Genomic DNA, 15,355 nt, shown 5'->3' with positions numbered 1-15,355 from the left:
AAATAAATAGCAGGGTCCTTTCATGATTTAGGTGCTTTAAATTAAGCTGAAATGTAGAGTAAAACAAAATGTTCCATTTAAAATAACTTGATTCTTGGCCCTGAAGAAATAATACAACCCTACCTAGCCATGAAAAAATAGTGGGTGGCTGCAGCTAATGTCTGTGAAAGTCAAAGAACAAAACTATTTAAACTTTAAAAACAAACCAAAACATGGCTTTATATAACATTGTCTTCTGCGCAGGCAACTCCTGAGCCCTATATTTGTACCTGAGGCTAGATTAAGAGAATCAAGGACTGATCACTTGTTATTCAGGCATATTAGGAAGTGGAATCAATTAGTCAGAGTGGGCATGGTTGCTTAGCATGAGATGTGAACAAAGTCATTGTCTGAGTTCCCACGTCACAGTAAGCCATAGTTCACATTAGACCAAAGCTGTAGGGGGCTTAGCACAGTATGTGAATACTGTGCGTGTTTTGTTGCAGTATATCCCTTTACATCTTTCATCAGTATAGAGTCTCTGTATGTGTGTACGCATATTTATATTCATTTAAATTTGTTTTTGTCCAACCTACAGAATGAATTGGGGGATATCAGCCCAGCTTAAAATATTGATTGATTTTATATTAGGATATTAGGGGAAGTGTATGCTTAAATCTTGGCTCCAAGGTAGAATATAGGATGGAACTTTCTTTAGAGAGATACAATATACTTAAAATTTTATTGATTTTTATTTAATTTATTTCAAGTATCTTGTTTTTAAGATACAAATTCTGCTTAAGTAATATAACTAATAATAAATACAATTATATATTATTTTTTAAAAGATTACATTGAAATTTCCCCCCAAAATAAGTTTCTGCTATTAAAAAGTGAGAGTTGATAAAGACAAATTTGCAATAATTTTTTAGGATTATCTTTACTTGCTGCCCTCCATTGTTCTCTATTATGCAAAGAAACTTTGCATAATAGAGAACAACGCTTCAAGACAAAAGTCTTCAATATTTTCATTAATAACTTTTGAATACCCTGCCAGTTAGCTTTTGGGTGCTAGTTGTTTCAAGACATAGCACCTGGTTGACTTCAACAAGTGTAATGTAAGTATATTCTATCTCGATTTTATCCCTCTAAATTTAGGATAGGGGAAACATTTATTATTTATTTATTTATTAATCAGATTTGTATGCCGCCCCTCTCCGCAGACTCGGGACGGCTCACAGCAATAACAATACAATGTAAAACAAATCTAATATTTAAGTTAATTTAAAAAACCCCAATTTAAAACCAATCATACATACTAGCGTACCATGCATAAATTTTATAAGCCTAGGGGGAGGGAAAAAGTCAATTCCCCCATGCCTGATGACAGAGGTGGGTTTTAAGGAGCTTACGAAAGGCTAGGAGGGTGGGGGCAACTCTGATATCTGGGGGGAGTTGGTTCCAAAGGGTCAGGGCCACCACAGAGAAGGCTCTTCCCCTGGGTCCCACCAAACGACATTGTTTAGTTGACGGGACCCGGAGAAGGCCAACTCTGTGGGACCTAACTGGTCGCTGGGATTCGTGCGGCAGAAGGCATCCTTCAATCCACATGAGTTGGACTTTAGCTTCCACTATTTCAATATAGGCATTGATCAATCTGGGCGGGATGCACAGGAGTTGGAACCAACACATCTGAGAAACATTAGATTGGGAAGGGAATGGTTGGTTTTTGTGTAGAAAAGAATATTTTAGAAAATCAACTGAATTACAGGGAGTCCTCAATTTAAGATCACAATTGAGCCCAACATTTCTGTTGCTATGTGAGACATTTCTTAAATGAGTTTTATCCCATTTGACGACTTTTCTTGCCACAGTTGTTAAGTGAATCCCTGCAGTTGTTAAGTTAGTATCACAATTATTAGGTGAATCTGGCTTCCTCATTGATTTTCTTGTCAGAAGGTCACAAATGATGATCACATGATCCTTGGATACGCCAATTGTCATAAATACAAGTCAGTTTCTTACTATCTGAATTTTGATCACGTGACTATGCTACAACAGTTGTAAGTGTGAAAAATGGTCCTCCGTCACTTTTTTCCAGTGCTGTTGTAACTTTGAATGGTCAATGAAAATTACCTATATCAGTGATCCAGCATTTTGGGTAAACAAATCTTGAATGCCATCAACCACAAGGCACAGTTCTGCTATTTAAATTAATAATTGATAAATGTAATTGCTTAGGGATGTTAAAAAAATTGCTAAGGGATGTTAAAAACAAGAGTTAGCTTTTCTTCAGCTAACCACATTATGGGCAGATGAGCAAAAGAAGAATCATGCGTTATGATACTTTACAGTATGGACTGTTGGTGTGAGCTCCGAGCTTGACCACTTGGTTGTAAACGTTTCATCACTATTCAAGGAGACATCGTCAGTGCGCTTTTAATTGTGCTTATCTATCAGAGCGCTGGCCTATAAATACCTTTTTATGTGATGTAAATTAGTACAGTGGTACCTCGAGATACGAGTTTAATTCGTTCCGGACCTGGGCTCTTAAGTCGAGCAGCTCTTATCTCGAACGACTTTTCCCCATAGGAATTAATGTAAATAATTTTAATTGGTTCCAGCCCTCAAAAAACTCACAAAGTTAGTCTAAATTATGCAGAAAGACATGTTTTTAATGAAGAAATGTACATGTACATATAAATGAATAATGAAGTTTCTTTCACTTAACTTGTAAACTTTCTTAAACTTTTAAATTTACATATGTTCAACTTCTCTGCCACCCAATCCTGTAGGACAGAGGTCCCCAACCCTTTTTGCACCAGGGACCGGCTTTAAGCGATCAAGAGAGGAATGGGTGAATGAATGGACGGAGGGTAGGAAGGAAGGAAGGAAAGAGGGAAGGGACAGAAACAGAGGAAGGAAGCAAGGAAACTTATGAAAGGGGAGAGTAAGAGAGGAATGAGTGAAGGGAGGGAGGGAGGGAAGAAGGTGGGAAGGAGAAAGAAAAGAAGAAATAGAGGAAGGAAAGGTAAAAGAGAGAAAGAAAAAGAGCAAGAAAGAAAGCTGCAAGCACCCCCCCCGAGCCCCCCAGGCCGGCTGCAACCTTTTAAAACACGCGCGCCGCTTCGCAGCTGTCTCCTGAAGCCGAACGCGGAAGTTAGCGTTTGGCTTCAGGAGACAGCTCCTTGGCGCTTGTATCTCGAATTTGGGCTTGTAAGTAGAACAAAAATATCTCTCCCCTCCCAGCTCTTATCTCGAGTTGCTCTTAAGTAGAGCAGCTCTTATGTCGGGGTTCCACTGTATTGATGTTTGTTTGGCTACTTCTGACTCATGGTCTGACTTGAGACTTTTTGATTGGCTGGCTGTTGTTTTCTAACAGACAATTACAATTCAAAGTACACTGATGATGTGTCCTAGAATGGTGATGAAACATTTGCAATCAAATTGCCAGGCTCAGAGTTCAAACCAACAGCCTAACTGCCAATCCGAACTACTTATATTCAAATACATTTCATATTTTACAGTATGTAATGAGTATAATTTGCATTGTGATGCTATGGCACACTTTCCCATCATTTTGAGAAAATCCTGGCTTGCTGCAGATATAAAGCCCTCCATGGCATGGTACCAGATTACTTACGGGACCGCCTCCTGCCACATGAATCCCAGCGGCCGGTTAGGTTCCACAGAGTCAGTCTTCTCCAGGTCCCATCAACTAGACAATGTCACTTGGCAAGACCCAGGGAAAGAGCCTTCTCTGTGGGAGCCCCAGCCCTCTGGAATCGACTCCCCCAAGAGATTTGCGTTGTCCCCACCCTCCCCACCTTCCATAAGAGTCTAAAGACTCATTTATGCTGCCACGCTGGGGGTCATTAGATTCTGCCCCCTAGCCAATGGCTTGTTTGAATGGACATGTGTGTATGCTAATAGGCATAGTTTTTTAAATGTAATTCTTAATTTTAATTTTAATTAATCATATCTCAATATATACTGTTTTTATATGTTGTAAACTGCCCTGAGTCTTCGGAGATGGGCGGCATATAAATGTAATAAATAATAATAATAATAATAATAATAATAATAATAATAATAATAATAGTAATAGTAATGTCTGGATCACATAAATGTCACAATATTCCAAAATCTTCTAACAGTGAATTAAAGAATTGTACTTGTCCACATTAGCCAAATGCATACCAGCATGTAACTTTTCATTTTGTAATGTTCCTAGCCACCCCGAGTCTTCGGAGAAGGGCGGCATACAAGTCTAATAAATAATAATAATAATAATAATAATAATAATAATAATAATAATGATGTGCAAAATTCTTCTTGTATTTCCAACCTAAACATTCCCACAGTATGCTAAATAATTATTAAACCAATTCATTGATTTGGCTAGAAAACTTTCACTGCAAAATAAACTAAAAACAAATAAATAAATAAATAAATTCTGTGTCTTATTAATACTCTCTTGAAAGTCCATATTCCTATAATACACTTTAATTAAATAGCCAACATCCTTAATAGCTTATTACCGTACTTTTTGGAATATAAAATTCACCTTAGAGGCTGATGATTTGGGTGCAACTTACACTCAATGTAGCTTTTTTTTTCTGCCCTAGCTGCTAACAATCTTTCCAGCTCTTACCTTGCAGGCTCTTTCATTGTTTGTCTCTGTGAATAATGTTTTCCAAGCTCTAAGTCTTTGCAGATTTTTTTTCATTGCTCTAACTTGCTCTGAATGAGTTTCTTTCCAGCCCTAACCAGGTACTAATGATGTTCCCAACTCTTACAAGTTTGCAGGCTCTTTCATTGTTACTCTCTGTGAAGAATATTTTCCAAACCCTGTCTTTGTAGGGTTTGTTTGTGGTTTTTTTGGTATTCTCTGCTTGCTCTGAATGTTTCTTTCCAGCCCTAACCAGGTTCTAACAATGTTCCCAGCTCTTATCGGCTTGCAAGCTCTTTCATTGTTACTCTCTGCAAAGAATGTTTGCAGAGAGTCTGCAAGCCCTAAGACTTTCCAAGGTTTTTTTCATTGGTCTAACTTGCTCCGAATAAGTTCCTTTCCAGCCCTAACCAGGTACTAACAATGTTCCCGGCTCTTACCAGCTTGCAAGCTCTTTCATTGTTACTCTCTGCAAATAATATTTTCCAAGCCCTAAGTCTTTTCAGGGTTTTTTCCATTGTTCTACTTGCTCCAAATGTTTCTTTCCAGGCATTAATGATATTCCCAGCTCTTACTAGCTTGCAAGCTCTTTCATTGTTACTGTCTCCAAATAAAGTTTTTTTAAAACCCTAACCAGGGGATAAAATAATGTGCTGGCTAAGGACATTAGCCAGATGGATACCTGGTAAGCAGATTCCTTTCTCTATTTTCCTCCCAAAAAACTAAGGTCTTATACTCCAGTGCATCTTATGCTCTGAAAAATACAGTAAATTGAAATATTATTTTTTCATTTCTATATTAAATTTCCTCTTCAGCTAAGATGACTATAGAAAAATGTGTGCGCCTTACATATGCTCCAAATTAATTGTAAAAAAAAATACAATTTGAAATTTTTATTGGGAAAATATAAAATATTTTCAAAATCAGCGTCAAAGTTTGAATTTCTCCTGCTGTGAAATAAAACTTACCATATGTTAGCAATATTTTCTTGTCTATTAAAAAATGAAATTCATTAGCATAAGAAGCATTTGCTCATAGATTCTGGCATCTCACTAAATACTCATGTGTGAAAAGGAAAGAAAATACATTCCTTTGAACATTAGACTTTATTTTTGAGTTCTACAAAGGAAACCGCAAAATAAACAATAGATTACCAGATGGTCTGATGTATCAACAATAATAAAAATTTCTAAGCTCAAGGTTATAAGATATTAGGATATGATTATCTGCTACAATGCCCTAACGCTGAAGTTACTGCTTTAATAAAGAAAGATAGCACTGCTTATAATTACAGTGTACAAACTCAAAAAATGATGGGCATATAATGCATACACTGAAATATTTAGTTTTCTGCATTAAAGGAATACTGTATACTATACTATATACTATTCCTCATCTGAAAATATACCTTACAAATATCATAAGTGAATCAATCCCTTCTTGCAGAAATTACAGATTTAAAAACAGAACAAAGTAGGATTAGAAAGAATAGAAAAAGTATCAAATTAGAGCCAAGTGGTTTTCAGTACCACACTCAGCAGATCAAAGAGATAAGCAAGCTGTTATAGTCCATTACTCATGTGGCCTTGGGCAGAGTGAGTGGCTAAAAAGAGGAAGGGTCCACTTTTACAATTATATATTTTTGTTTACTCAAAGAACAGTAGTGGGTTTGCCAAACTGGACATAGTATACAGTGATCCCTCGATTTTTGCGGGTTCAATCTTCGCGAAACGGCTATACCACGGTTTTAAAAAAATATTAATTAAAAAATAGTCCGCGGTTTTTTTTCTATACCACGGTTTTTCCCGCCCGATGACGTCATACGTCATCACCAAACTTACGTCTGCCATTGCTGATTGGCCAAAATCTCCATTGAAATCACCTGCTAAAATCACTGTGCCTTCCGCAAAATTATCTAGTTTACGCTTTACATTCATTATAAATTGTTTTGCATTTACATTGGGGGCATAAATTACTGCTAAAGTTACTAGCTTATTATTTATTTTCCCCTTAATAAATAGCATTCTACCGTCTTTGTCTCTTTTAATATTAGTTAATTGAAATAACAATCTTCTGTTGATCAAGATGGCGACTCCTCTGGATTTTGCCGTCCCTCTCGACTCATAAACCTGTTGCCATTCGCCATTTGTAATTAATTTATCTGTTTTTTCCCTTCCTTTATGAGTTTCTGATAAAAATAAAATATCAGCTTTACTGTCCCTAGCTAGCTTCATGATTCTATAACGTTTTTTCTGTGATGAAAGACCATTTACATTCAACGACAATAACACTGTCTCACCCATTTACATAATTTTAAATACATTTCCCTCTCCTGCAACACAGAGTCTACCGGAAAAATGCTTATTAATTACCATGAATCCCCACCCCTGGATTTGCGTTCCACTAGAAAGCTCCCCCGTCTCTCCCCATTTAATACCATATCAAAAGATTCCCCCCTCCTTCCCTCTTTTCCCCTTATTGGTTAGCGAGAAAAAAAGAAAAATACACAAAGAAGAGGTTAATTAGTTGAAAACCATAATACCATATTAGCAACTCAGCTCAGTTCAGTACATTATTTCTTCTTCTGGCGCGTAACTCTTGGCTCTTCTCTTTTCTCCTGGAGAAATTCCAGTTCCTTTTGCAGAGCTGCAATTTTTTCCTCCTTGCTTTGTTCTACTGCATGAATCGGTTGAAGCATAAACAAATCCTCCTCCTTTCTTCCATGTCTCGCATCCACGTCTCCTACTTCTGGCTGGCTTTTCGATGCCGATGCCTGGGAACTTCCCTCCAAATCAATCTCCAGCTGTTGAAGCAGTTTCTTTCCCTCCTTCAGAGATCTCGCCTGGAAAACTTTGGAGTCTTTAAAAACAATTACTGTAGCAGGATAACGCCATGAGAACCTGATTCCATTTTCATAAAGTTGGGAAGTAACTTCTCTCATCTGATTTCTCACCTTGAGGGTATCTGCAGACAAATCTTTTAAAACGCGTATTGGAATGGCCTTGTAACGTAAGTTTGAAATCTGCTTTAGCTCTCTGAATATTTCTGCCGCCCTCCTTTCCGAATTAAACTTTACGATAATATCTTTTTGATCTCCTTGATTCCGAGATCCAAAAGCCCAGTGCGCTCCTTCAAATTCACCTGGGTCACATTTAACATTATTTTCACTGAACCATCGGTAAATTGCGTAAATAAGATGTTTACTCTCTGCAAAATCTTTTGGGAACCCCCTCAGGCGGAGATTAGGTCTTCATTGTCTGTCCTCTAAGTTAATTATGCGGAGTTCCTGGTGAGTCTTTCCCTCCTCCAGCTTCCCAATTCTTTGATCTTGTGTATTGGTCTGCTCTTTCAAGTCAGCCACCCCAGCTATCTCCTTTTCATATCTTGGAGTAATTGTCCCATATTGGCAAATGCCGTTAGCAATGAATCCATCTTTCCTTCCAGCTCCAAAGTAGACGCCATCTTTTCCTTTGTTCTCACTTTTCCCCCTACTCACATTTAGAACTGTGAATTGCTTCTTCTTTTAACTCTTTTTTATAAAGTTTTCAACAACTCCGTTCAATCCGCTTCCTCTCAATCCACAATTCACCAAGCTAGAGAGGGTTGTCGGGGGTTAACTTTCACTTTTCCTCCTTCACATGAGGGAGCTTTCTTTCGGTGCGTCTATCTGGATAGACGCATGCGCAAATTCCGTCCGGGGGGTAACTTTGATCATGTGTGGAAATGCAGCAGGCTTTTTGATGAAGCCAGGGCTAATTTATAAGTCACAAAATCCAAGAGCCCTCAAGAACAGAAATAAGAATGCATTGCCAGTGTACTGGATGCATAATCCTAAAGCATGGATTACAAAAGCCCTCACGCGGGACTGGTTTCATCAGTGCTTCATCCCACAGGTGAAGGATTATTTGGCTGGCAAAGGACTCAATTTCAAAGTGCTTCTCCTAATGGACAATGCTGGAGACCATGATGACCTGGCACATGAACATGCTGGGGTACAAGTCGAATTCTTGCCACCAAACACCACATCGCTTATCCAGCCGATGGATCAAGGTGTTATCCGCGCATTTAAGGCACTGTACACGCGCAATTCCCTTGGAAGCCTCGTGGAAGCAATGGACGCTGATGAAAACTTCACATTGAAGGGCTACTGGCGTCAGTACATGATCGCATCGTGTCTGAAGAACATTCAGAATGCCTTAATGGATATGAAGTCACAGACAATGAATGCCTGCTGGAAGAAATTGTGGCCAGAAGTGATGCATGATTACAAGGGATTTGCTCCCGAAGAAATTCAACATGCTGCAATCCAGAAATCTGTGAAGCTGGCACAGGCACTGGGTGGAGAAGGCTTCGTTGACATGACACCAGATGAAGTCAATGGTTTGCTTGATGAGCATGGCCTACCGCTGACAGACAAAGATCTGGAGGAGCTGACCAGGTCAGTGAGTGAAGAAGATGAAGAAGAGGAAGCTGAACAAGCTGAGGAAGAAGAAGATGTTGGCCTAACGCTTGAGCAGCTTGCAGAAGTGCACAGAGCTGCTGCACATCTCCAATGCATGGTGGAACTTTGGGATCCCAACATGACTCGCTCTATACACTTTAAGGCCTCCCTTGACAACACCATTGCACCATACAGAGCCATGTTAGCCCAGAAAAAAAAACTGCGCCAACAACTGCCCATAACTATGTTTGTCACGAAAACCAAGAGGTCTGTCACACCATCACCTTCAGCGTCCATTGTAGAAGTGCCCGATGAAATGGTGATAGAAGAAGATCCCGAGTTATCCTAGTTATGCTAATATTTTTTGCAAATAACCCCCCCCCCCCAAAATGTAAATAAATAATTATCATTTATAACTCAGGATGACTAAGTGTCTTATTCAATGTACAGGTAGAGGTACAGTAATGGGAAGGGGAAATGGTAATTAAGGGGATGGGAGATGGTAATTTATGGGTTAAAAGTGTTGGGACTGAGTGACATAGAAGAATGAATGAATGAGTCAAGAGTCACTTCTCTCTCTCTTTCCTGTCATTCTCTGCTTCAATCATTTTCTCATTTCTCTTTTTTCCTCCCCTTTTTTCTATCATTTCTCTCTCTCTCTCTCTACCTTCCACTCTCCCCCCTCTTGCTCTTTCTGTCTCCTCTCCATCTCGCTCTGTCTGTTGCTCTCTGCGAGAAAGCCTGTCCCGCCTCCTGCAGCCCCCCTCGCTGACAGCTGGGACGAAAGCGCTCTCAGCCAAGGGACTACAAGAGGGGTGGGGCGGGCATTCTCAAAGCACTCAGAGCGGCCAGCGGCCAAATGAGGAGGCCGAGAAGCCGTAGCTGCCAGCGCTGCTGCAGGAGGACTCGTGCCCCAAGAAAGCCGGTGAGAGGGGCGAATCGGGTGGGCGGGGGTAGCGGCGAGGAGGCCGGAGGCGCTGGGTGGGTGGCCGACATTAAAAACAATCTTTGCCAGCCTCCGCACTTTCGTCGCTCCCCGCCTCCAACTTCAAGCCCTTGCGCGGCCATGGAAAAAGGGTGCGCATGTGCAGATGGTGTTTTTACTTCCGCATCGCTACTTCGCGGAAAATCGATTTTCGCAGGTCTTGGAACGTAACCCCCGCGAAAATCGAGGGAACACTGTAACTCCATCAATTCTATATTGAAAATCTAGCACTAGTTACAAGCCTTTTCATAGCCTTAATTTGAGAGGCTGATTTTAAGTTTTAAAAACCTAAGTGCTTTTAAATCAGTTATCTGCAGGGTAAAGCATTTCTTTTGTCATGTGCATATGCTCACCAGTAACTGGAAGACTGATTAGTGCACTGGAAACCAGAAGTTGTTGGTTTTTTTGGTGTGCCCATGCCCTAGCCAGCCCATCTTCTGGGTTTGTGGCCCCAGCAATCATGCACTCCCTTTTCGGCCCTCGATGCCCAAAAGGTTCACCATCACTGCTCTAGGTGGGGCCCAGAAGAAGGGCCTTCTCCATGGTGGCTCCCTCTCTCTGGAACATCATTCCCCCAGATATTGGAATGGCCCCTACTCTGGCCTTCTTCTGGAAGACTTGATTCTGACAATGGGCCTGGGGAACGCAGAGTGGGATGAGGCCCATTAAATGGCGCATTTGATCTGTTGTCACCAGGTGAGGTTGGGGGATTATTTTATTATATATGATTGTCTCTTTTATTAGTTTTATTGTTTTATATGATTTTATCTTCTTGTACAGTGACTTGAGTCACCATGTGACAACAGGCAGCAATGCAAAAACAAACAATCTTATATTAAGTAAAATTTAATCATTTTAATATTTTGGGTTTTTTAAATTATTGCTAATGACTATCACTACTTGAACATTTCATTATGCTATTGAATTCTGGTAGCTGTTTTTAAATTCTTCTATATTGTGGTGGTTTTTACAAAAGTTAAATTCTCTGAATAAACAGGAAAAGAAAGTTAATCTCATGCCCTGACTGTGTGGCAAATTTGAGAAGTTTCATCAATGGACTACCAGTGAAGAGTGAGTCCAAACAGTATTAATGAGAACTTTCATCCATTTGAGAAACAAAGACAAGTTCTCAGTGAATTATCAAAAGGGAAAGCTCCCTGGAAGCCAAATCAAATATATGATTTGTTCCGACAAGCATGTGTTGAATCCTGCAAATCAGTTATTGGTAGCTTTAGCTTCACCTGTTGAGAAGTAAATAAAACCTTGAGTTTTAAACTGGTTGAATGAAAATAAAATGAGTGACTGAAGCTGCACTGACTGTGATTCCTGTCTTGGAAGTCCACAGAACCAAGATGATTTCTTAATATGGTCTTAAGATATCTCAAGATATCACCTTCATTTCAAAATATCACCTCAAGGTATTACCTTGAGTCATTCCAAAAAGAAGTTAATTAAAGACTGCTGCTGCAGTCAAATCTGCCAAAATATATAAAATGTATCAAAAGTCAGATTCCATAAGCCAATAGATCAGTGGTCCTCAACCTGGGGGTCGGCACCCCTTTGGGGGTCGAACGGCCATTTCACAGGGGTCACCTAAGACCATGGGGAAAGACAAATTTCCCATGATATTAGGAACTAAAGCTTCTGTTCTGGCACCTTGGAACATTTTTTTACAATCTGACCAATCAAGCGTTTACAGTATGGGTGTCCCTCTGACCTTCCTGCCAATCATCTTAAAGCTCTGTTGGGAGAATTGGCGCTGGACTTATAATTGGGGGTCACCACCACATGAGGAACTGTATTAAGGGGTCATGGCATTAGAAAGGTTGAAAACCACTGCAGTGGATAATGTAAAGAAAACATTCCCATTAGAATTCACATTAGAGGAAATGTTACTTCGTAGGTCATGAGTTAAAGGAATCGGGAAGTATTTAGAACAAAATGGTAGCCAATTTGAATGTTTAATGTAATGTATTTAATAAATCGTGTTATACGGGACTATGGGACTAGCTCTGGTGCCAAGATGTTACAAATAAATATGTGAAATTAATCACCGTTTTGCAGTGCTTAACAACAAGTGATTTAGTGTAATTACTAAAGGGAGCATTAGACAAGTTTCTCTGCATGACCCATTCAATAATTATAATATGAGTAGAAGTGGGGTCCTCCTTTAATTTCCTAAGTACAGTGGTACCTCAAGATATGAACCCCTCGTCTTACGAACAACTCGTGATACGAACCCGGGGTTCAGAAAAATTTTGCCTCTTCTTACGAACTTTTTTCGAGTTACGAACCAGCGTTCGGGAGGCTGCTGGGAAGCCCCCCGTCTGTTTTAAAAGGTGACAGCCGGGCGGCGGGGCTTCCCAGCAGCCTCCTGAACGCCGGTTTGTAACTCGAAAAAAGTTCGTAAGAAGAGGCAAAATTTTTCTGAACCCCGGGTTCGGTTCAGGAGGCTGCTGGGAAGCCCCCCAGCCCGGCTGCGACCTTTTAAAACAGCCGGGCGGCTTCCCAGCAGTCTCCGAACGCCGAATGCGGAAGTTCGGGTTTGGCGTTCGGCTTCGGGAAGCTGCTGGGAAGCCGCCCGGCTGTTTTAAAAGGTCACAGCCGGGCTGGGGGGCTTCCCAGCAACCTCCCGAACCCCAAACTTTTGCCGAACTTCCGGGTTCGGGGTTCAGGAGGTTGCTGGAAAGCCCCCCAGCCCAGCTGTCACCTTTTAAAACAGCCGCGCGGCTTCCCAGCAACCTCCCGAACCCCGAACCCGGAAGTTCGGCAAAAGTTTGGGGTTCGGGAGGTTGCTGGGAAGCCCCCCAGCCCGGCTGTGACCTTTTAAAACAGCCGGGCGGCTTCCCAGCAGCTTCCCGAAGCCGAACGCCAAACCCGAACTTCCGCGTTCGGCGTTCGGAGACTGCTGGGAAGCCCCGCCGCCCGGCTCTCACCTTTTAAAACAGCCTGGGGGCTTCTCGGCGGCCTCCCGAACGCCGAACCTGGAAGTTCGGGTTTGGCTTCGGCATTGTGGAGGTCGCTGAGAAGCCCCCAGGCTGTTTTAAAAGGTGACAGCCGGGAGGCAGCGGTTTTTTTGCGGGGGTTTTTTTTGGTTGCACGGATTAATTGACTTTACATTGTTTCCTATGGGAAACAATTTTTCGTCTTACGAACCTTTCGTCTTACGAACCTCCCCCTGGAACCAATTAGGTTCGTAAGACGAGGTATGACTGTATTAAGGGGAATAAGTGTTTGTTTTTGTAACTTCATCACTGGTATTGAACAACTTGTTCAAAACCTTAAATTTGCTTTGGTTAAGTAGGTAAATTAACTTACTTAACATAAAATTACATAAATAACAACTTAGTGGATAGAATTAATTAGAGTCTCCTTTGTACAGGACAAAACAGTCCATTTGTAGATATGGTCCATGGTTTATTGATTTTGGTAAGAAGGAACGTGATAGTGATGACACAGCGGGGGTAGGACTCCTATTTAACTCCTATTAAGATGAATGATGGCCTGATTTTATAGACTGTGGGTTTTACAGTTTAAATATAAAATATTTTCATGTAGGAATTGCAGGGATTCTTTGATCAATGTTTGTGGTTTATTGCCTAAGAATGATAGGAAAAGCCCATTACAGATTTTTAGGGTTTGCGCTGCCAACTTGTGGGTGGTGTGTTTGGAAGTGTTTCCAAGGATTGCAAAAAAAAAAAAAGAATTCAGGCCTAAAATTTGCCTAATCCTGCTCAAAACCATGCCTGTACAAGCAACCCCTACAATAATCAAGTGCATGGACAAACACATCACAATGCTGGGGTGGGAGTGGGGAAGAGATAAAGTGCAAAATTTGCTGTGGGCCATGTTCATTACATCTTTGTTTAAACATTGACTCACGGCTAAAAGAGACAGAAGGCACCGTGTGAAATAGCACAAGGAAATTAGATTCTGTGGAAAATGAAATTGTGTAACTTGCAATTGTTTGCATGCCCCAATTCACCCTCTCTCTGTTTTGTGCTTTTATCCCCTTTGCAGACCTTGTGATGAGCAGCATCCAGAAGTCAAAGCCGATCTTTATGTGAATAATCTGGCAGAAGCTGTTGATATAATTCTCAAGTATTTGCATAAATAAAAATGCTACAGGAGTCCACTCTAGGCAGATGTTAACGTAAGATCTTTGGCATAGCTGCACACTTCTAGCAATGTTCAAGCCTTCCTCCATTGTTTATGGACTAATTGCAAAGCAACTTACAGTACCACAAACATGCCCTCAACATTCTAGTTTAATTTATTATTGTGTCCAGCTAAAGTGATATATTAACCACAATAAAAACAAAAATAAAGTTAAATGCATCCTTGTTACTGTGCTCTAGGAATCATTTGAATCTTGTTTGTCTGATTTGGGGCTACTCTAACATAAAACTGAATAAATCTCTGTGCCATGGGAACTGCTTTTTGTCTTGGGCATTTTTTATTATTGTCTTATTTCTTGCAAAAAGAACCCTACCGGAGGGGTGTCAAACTCGATTTCACTTAGAGCCGAATCAAGGTTGTGTTTGACCTCAGGGGGTTGGTGTGGGCGTGGCCAGGGTAGCCATGGCCAGCTCATCATTTGTGTTGGGGGCGCCTGGGATGGTCCAAACGCTCTGGCAGTGAAAACGGGCTCCCGAGCTCCGTTTTTGGGTGTGACAGCTTCCTGCAACCTTCTGCCAGTGACAACAGAACTTAGGAGGGCCACATGCAACCCTGTTCTGTCTGGCTCTCTGGTAGAATCCTCCCAAAAATTCACAGGTACAAATTTCAGACACTCACACGTTTGAAAATTCAAAACAATGTTCTTTATAATGAAAATTCACTTAAACCAAGCCCTCTTTTGGTATAGCAAAGAGCACTCGTCTCCAAACAAACTGATAATTTGTACAAGCCCCTTATCAGTTCTGATACTTAGCTTGCAGCTGTGAGGCAATTCACAGTCCTTCTTTCACAAAGTGAAACACACTTTGCTCTGGTTTAGTTTCAAAGCGGGGAAAAATCAGCACACAAAAAGTCAAAGTCAGTAAAGCAGTCACGAAACACAACGATCAGATAATCCTCCACAATGGCCAAACCCACAGGCTGCTATTTATAGCAGCCTCACTAATTACCACAGCCCCACCCAACCACAGGTGGCCTCATTTTCTTTGAAAATAATCTCTCAATTGTTGTTGCCTATGCATCGCTCTCCACATGCGTGGCTGTATCATTAACTCTTGTTCTGAATCCAAGGAGGAGCTAGATAATTGATCTCCTTCTG

The 15,355-nt window shown here is 40.8% G+C and overlaps 1 protein-coding gene across 1 annotated transcript in view; it reads left to right on the top strand.

Annotated features, from left to right (window-relative positions):
* The window catches only part of LHPP (phospholysine phosphohistidine inorganic pyrophosphate phosphatase), a 161,001-nt gene extending 146,491 nt beyond the window's left edge, over positions 1-14,510 (top strand). The window contains exon 7 of the mRNA XM_070752532.1: positions 14,098-14,510. Within this exon, the coding sequence (XP_070608633.1) occupies positions 14,098-14,194 (97 nt within the window). The 3' untranslated portion in view covers positions 14,195-14,510. The remainder of the gene's footprint in view (positions 1-14,097) is intronic.
* Positions 14,511-15,355: the final 845 nt, after the last annotated feature.

Source organism: Erythrolamprus reginae, chromosome 5 (genome assembly GCF_031021105.1).
Source record: "Erythrolamprus reginae isolate rEryReg1 chromosome 5, rEryReg1.hap1, whole genome shotgun sequence".
Lineage (NCBI taxonomy): Eukaryota > Metazoa > Chordata > Lepidosauria > Squamata > Dipsadidae > Erythrolamprus > Erythrolamprus reginae.
The sequence above is the reverse complement of the archived record's forward strand: the minus strand, read 5'-3'. Positions and strand labels throughout refer to the sequence as shown.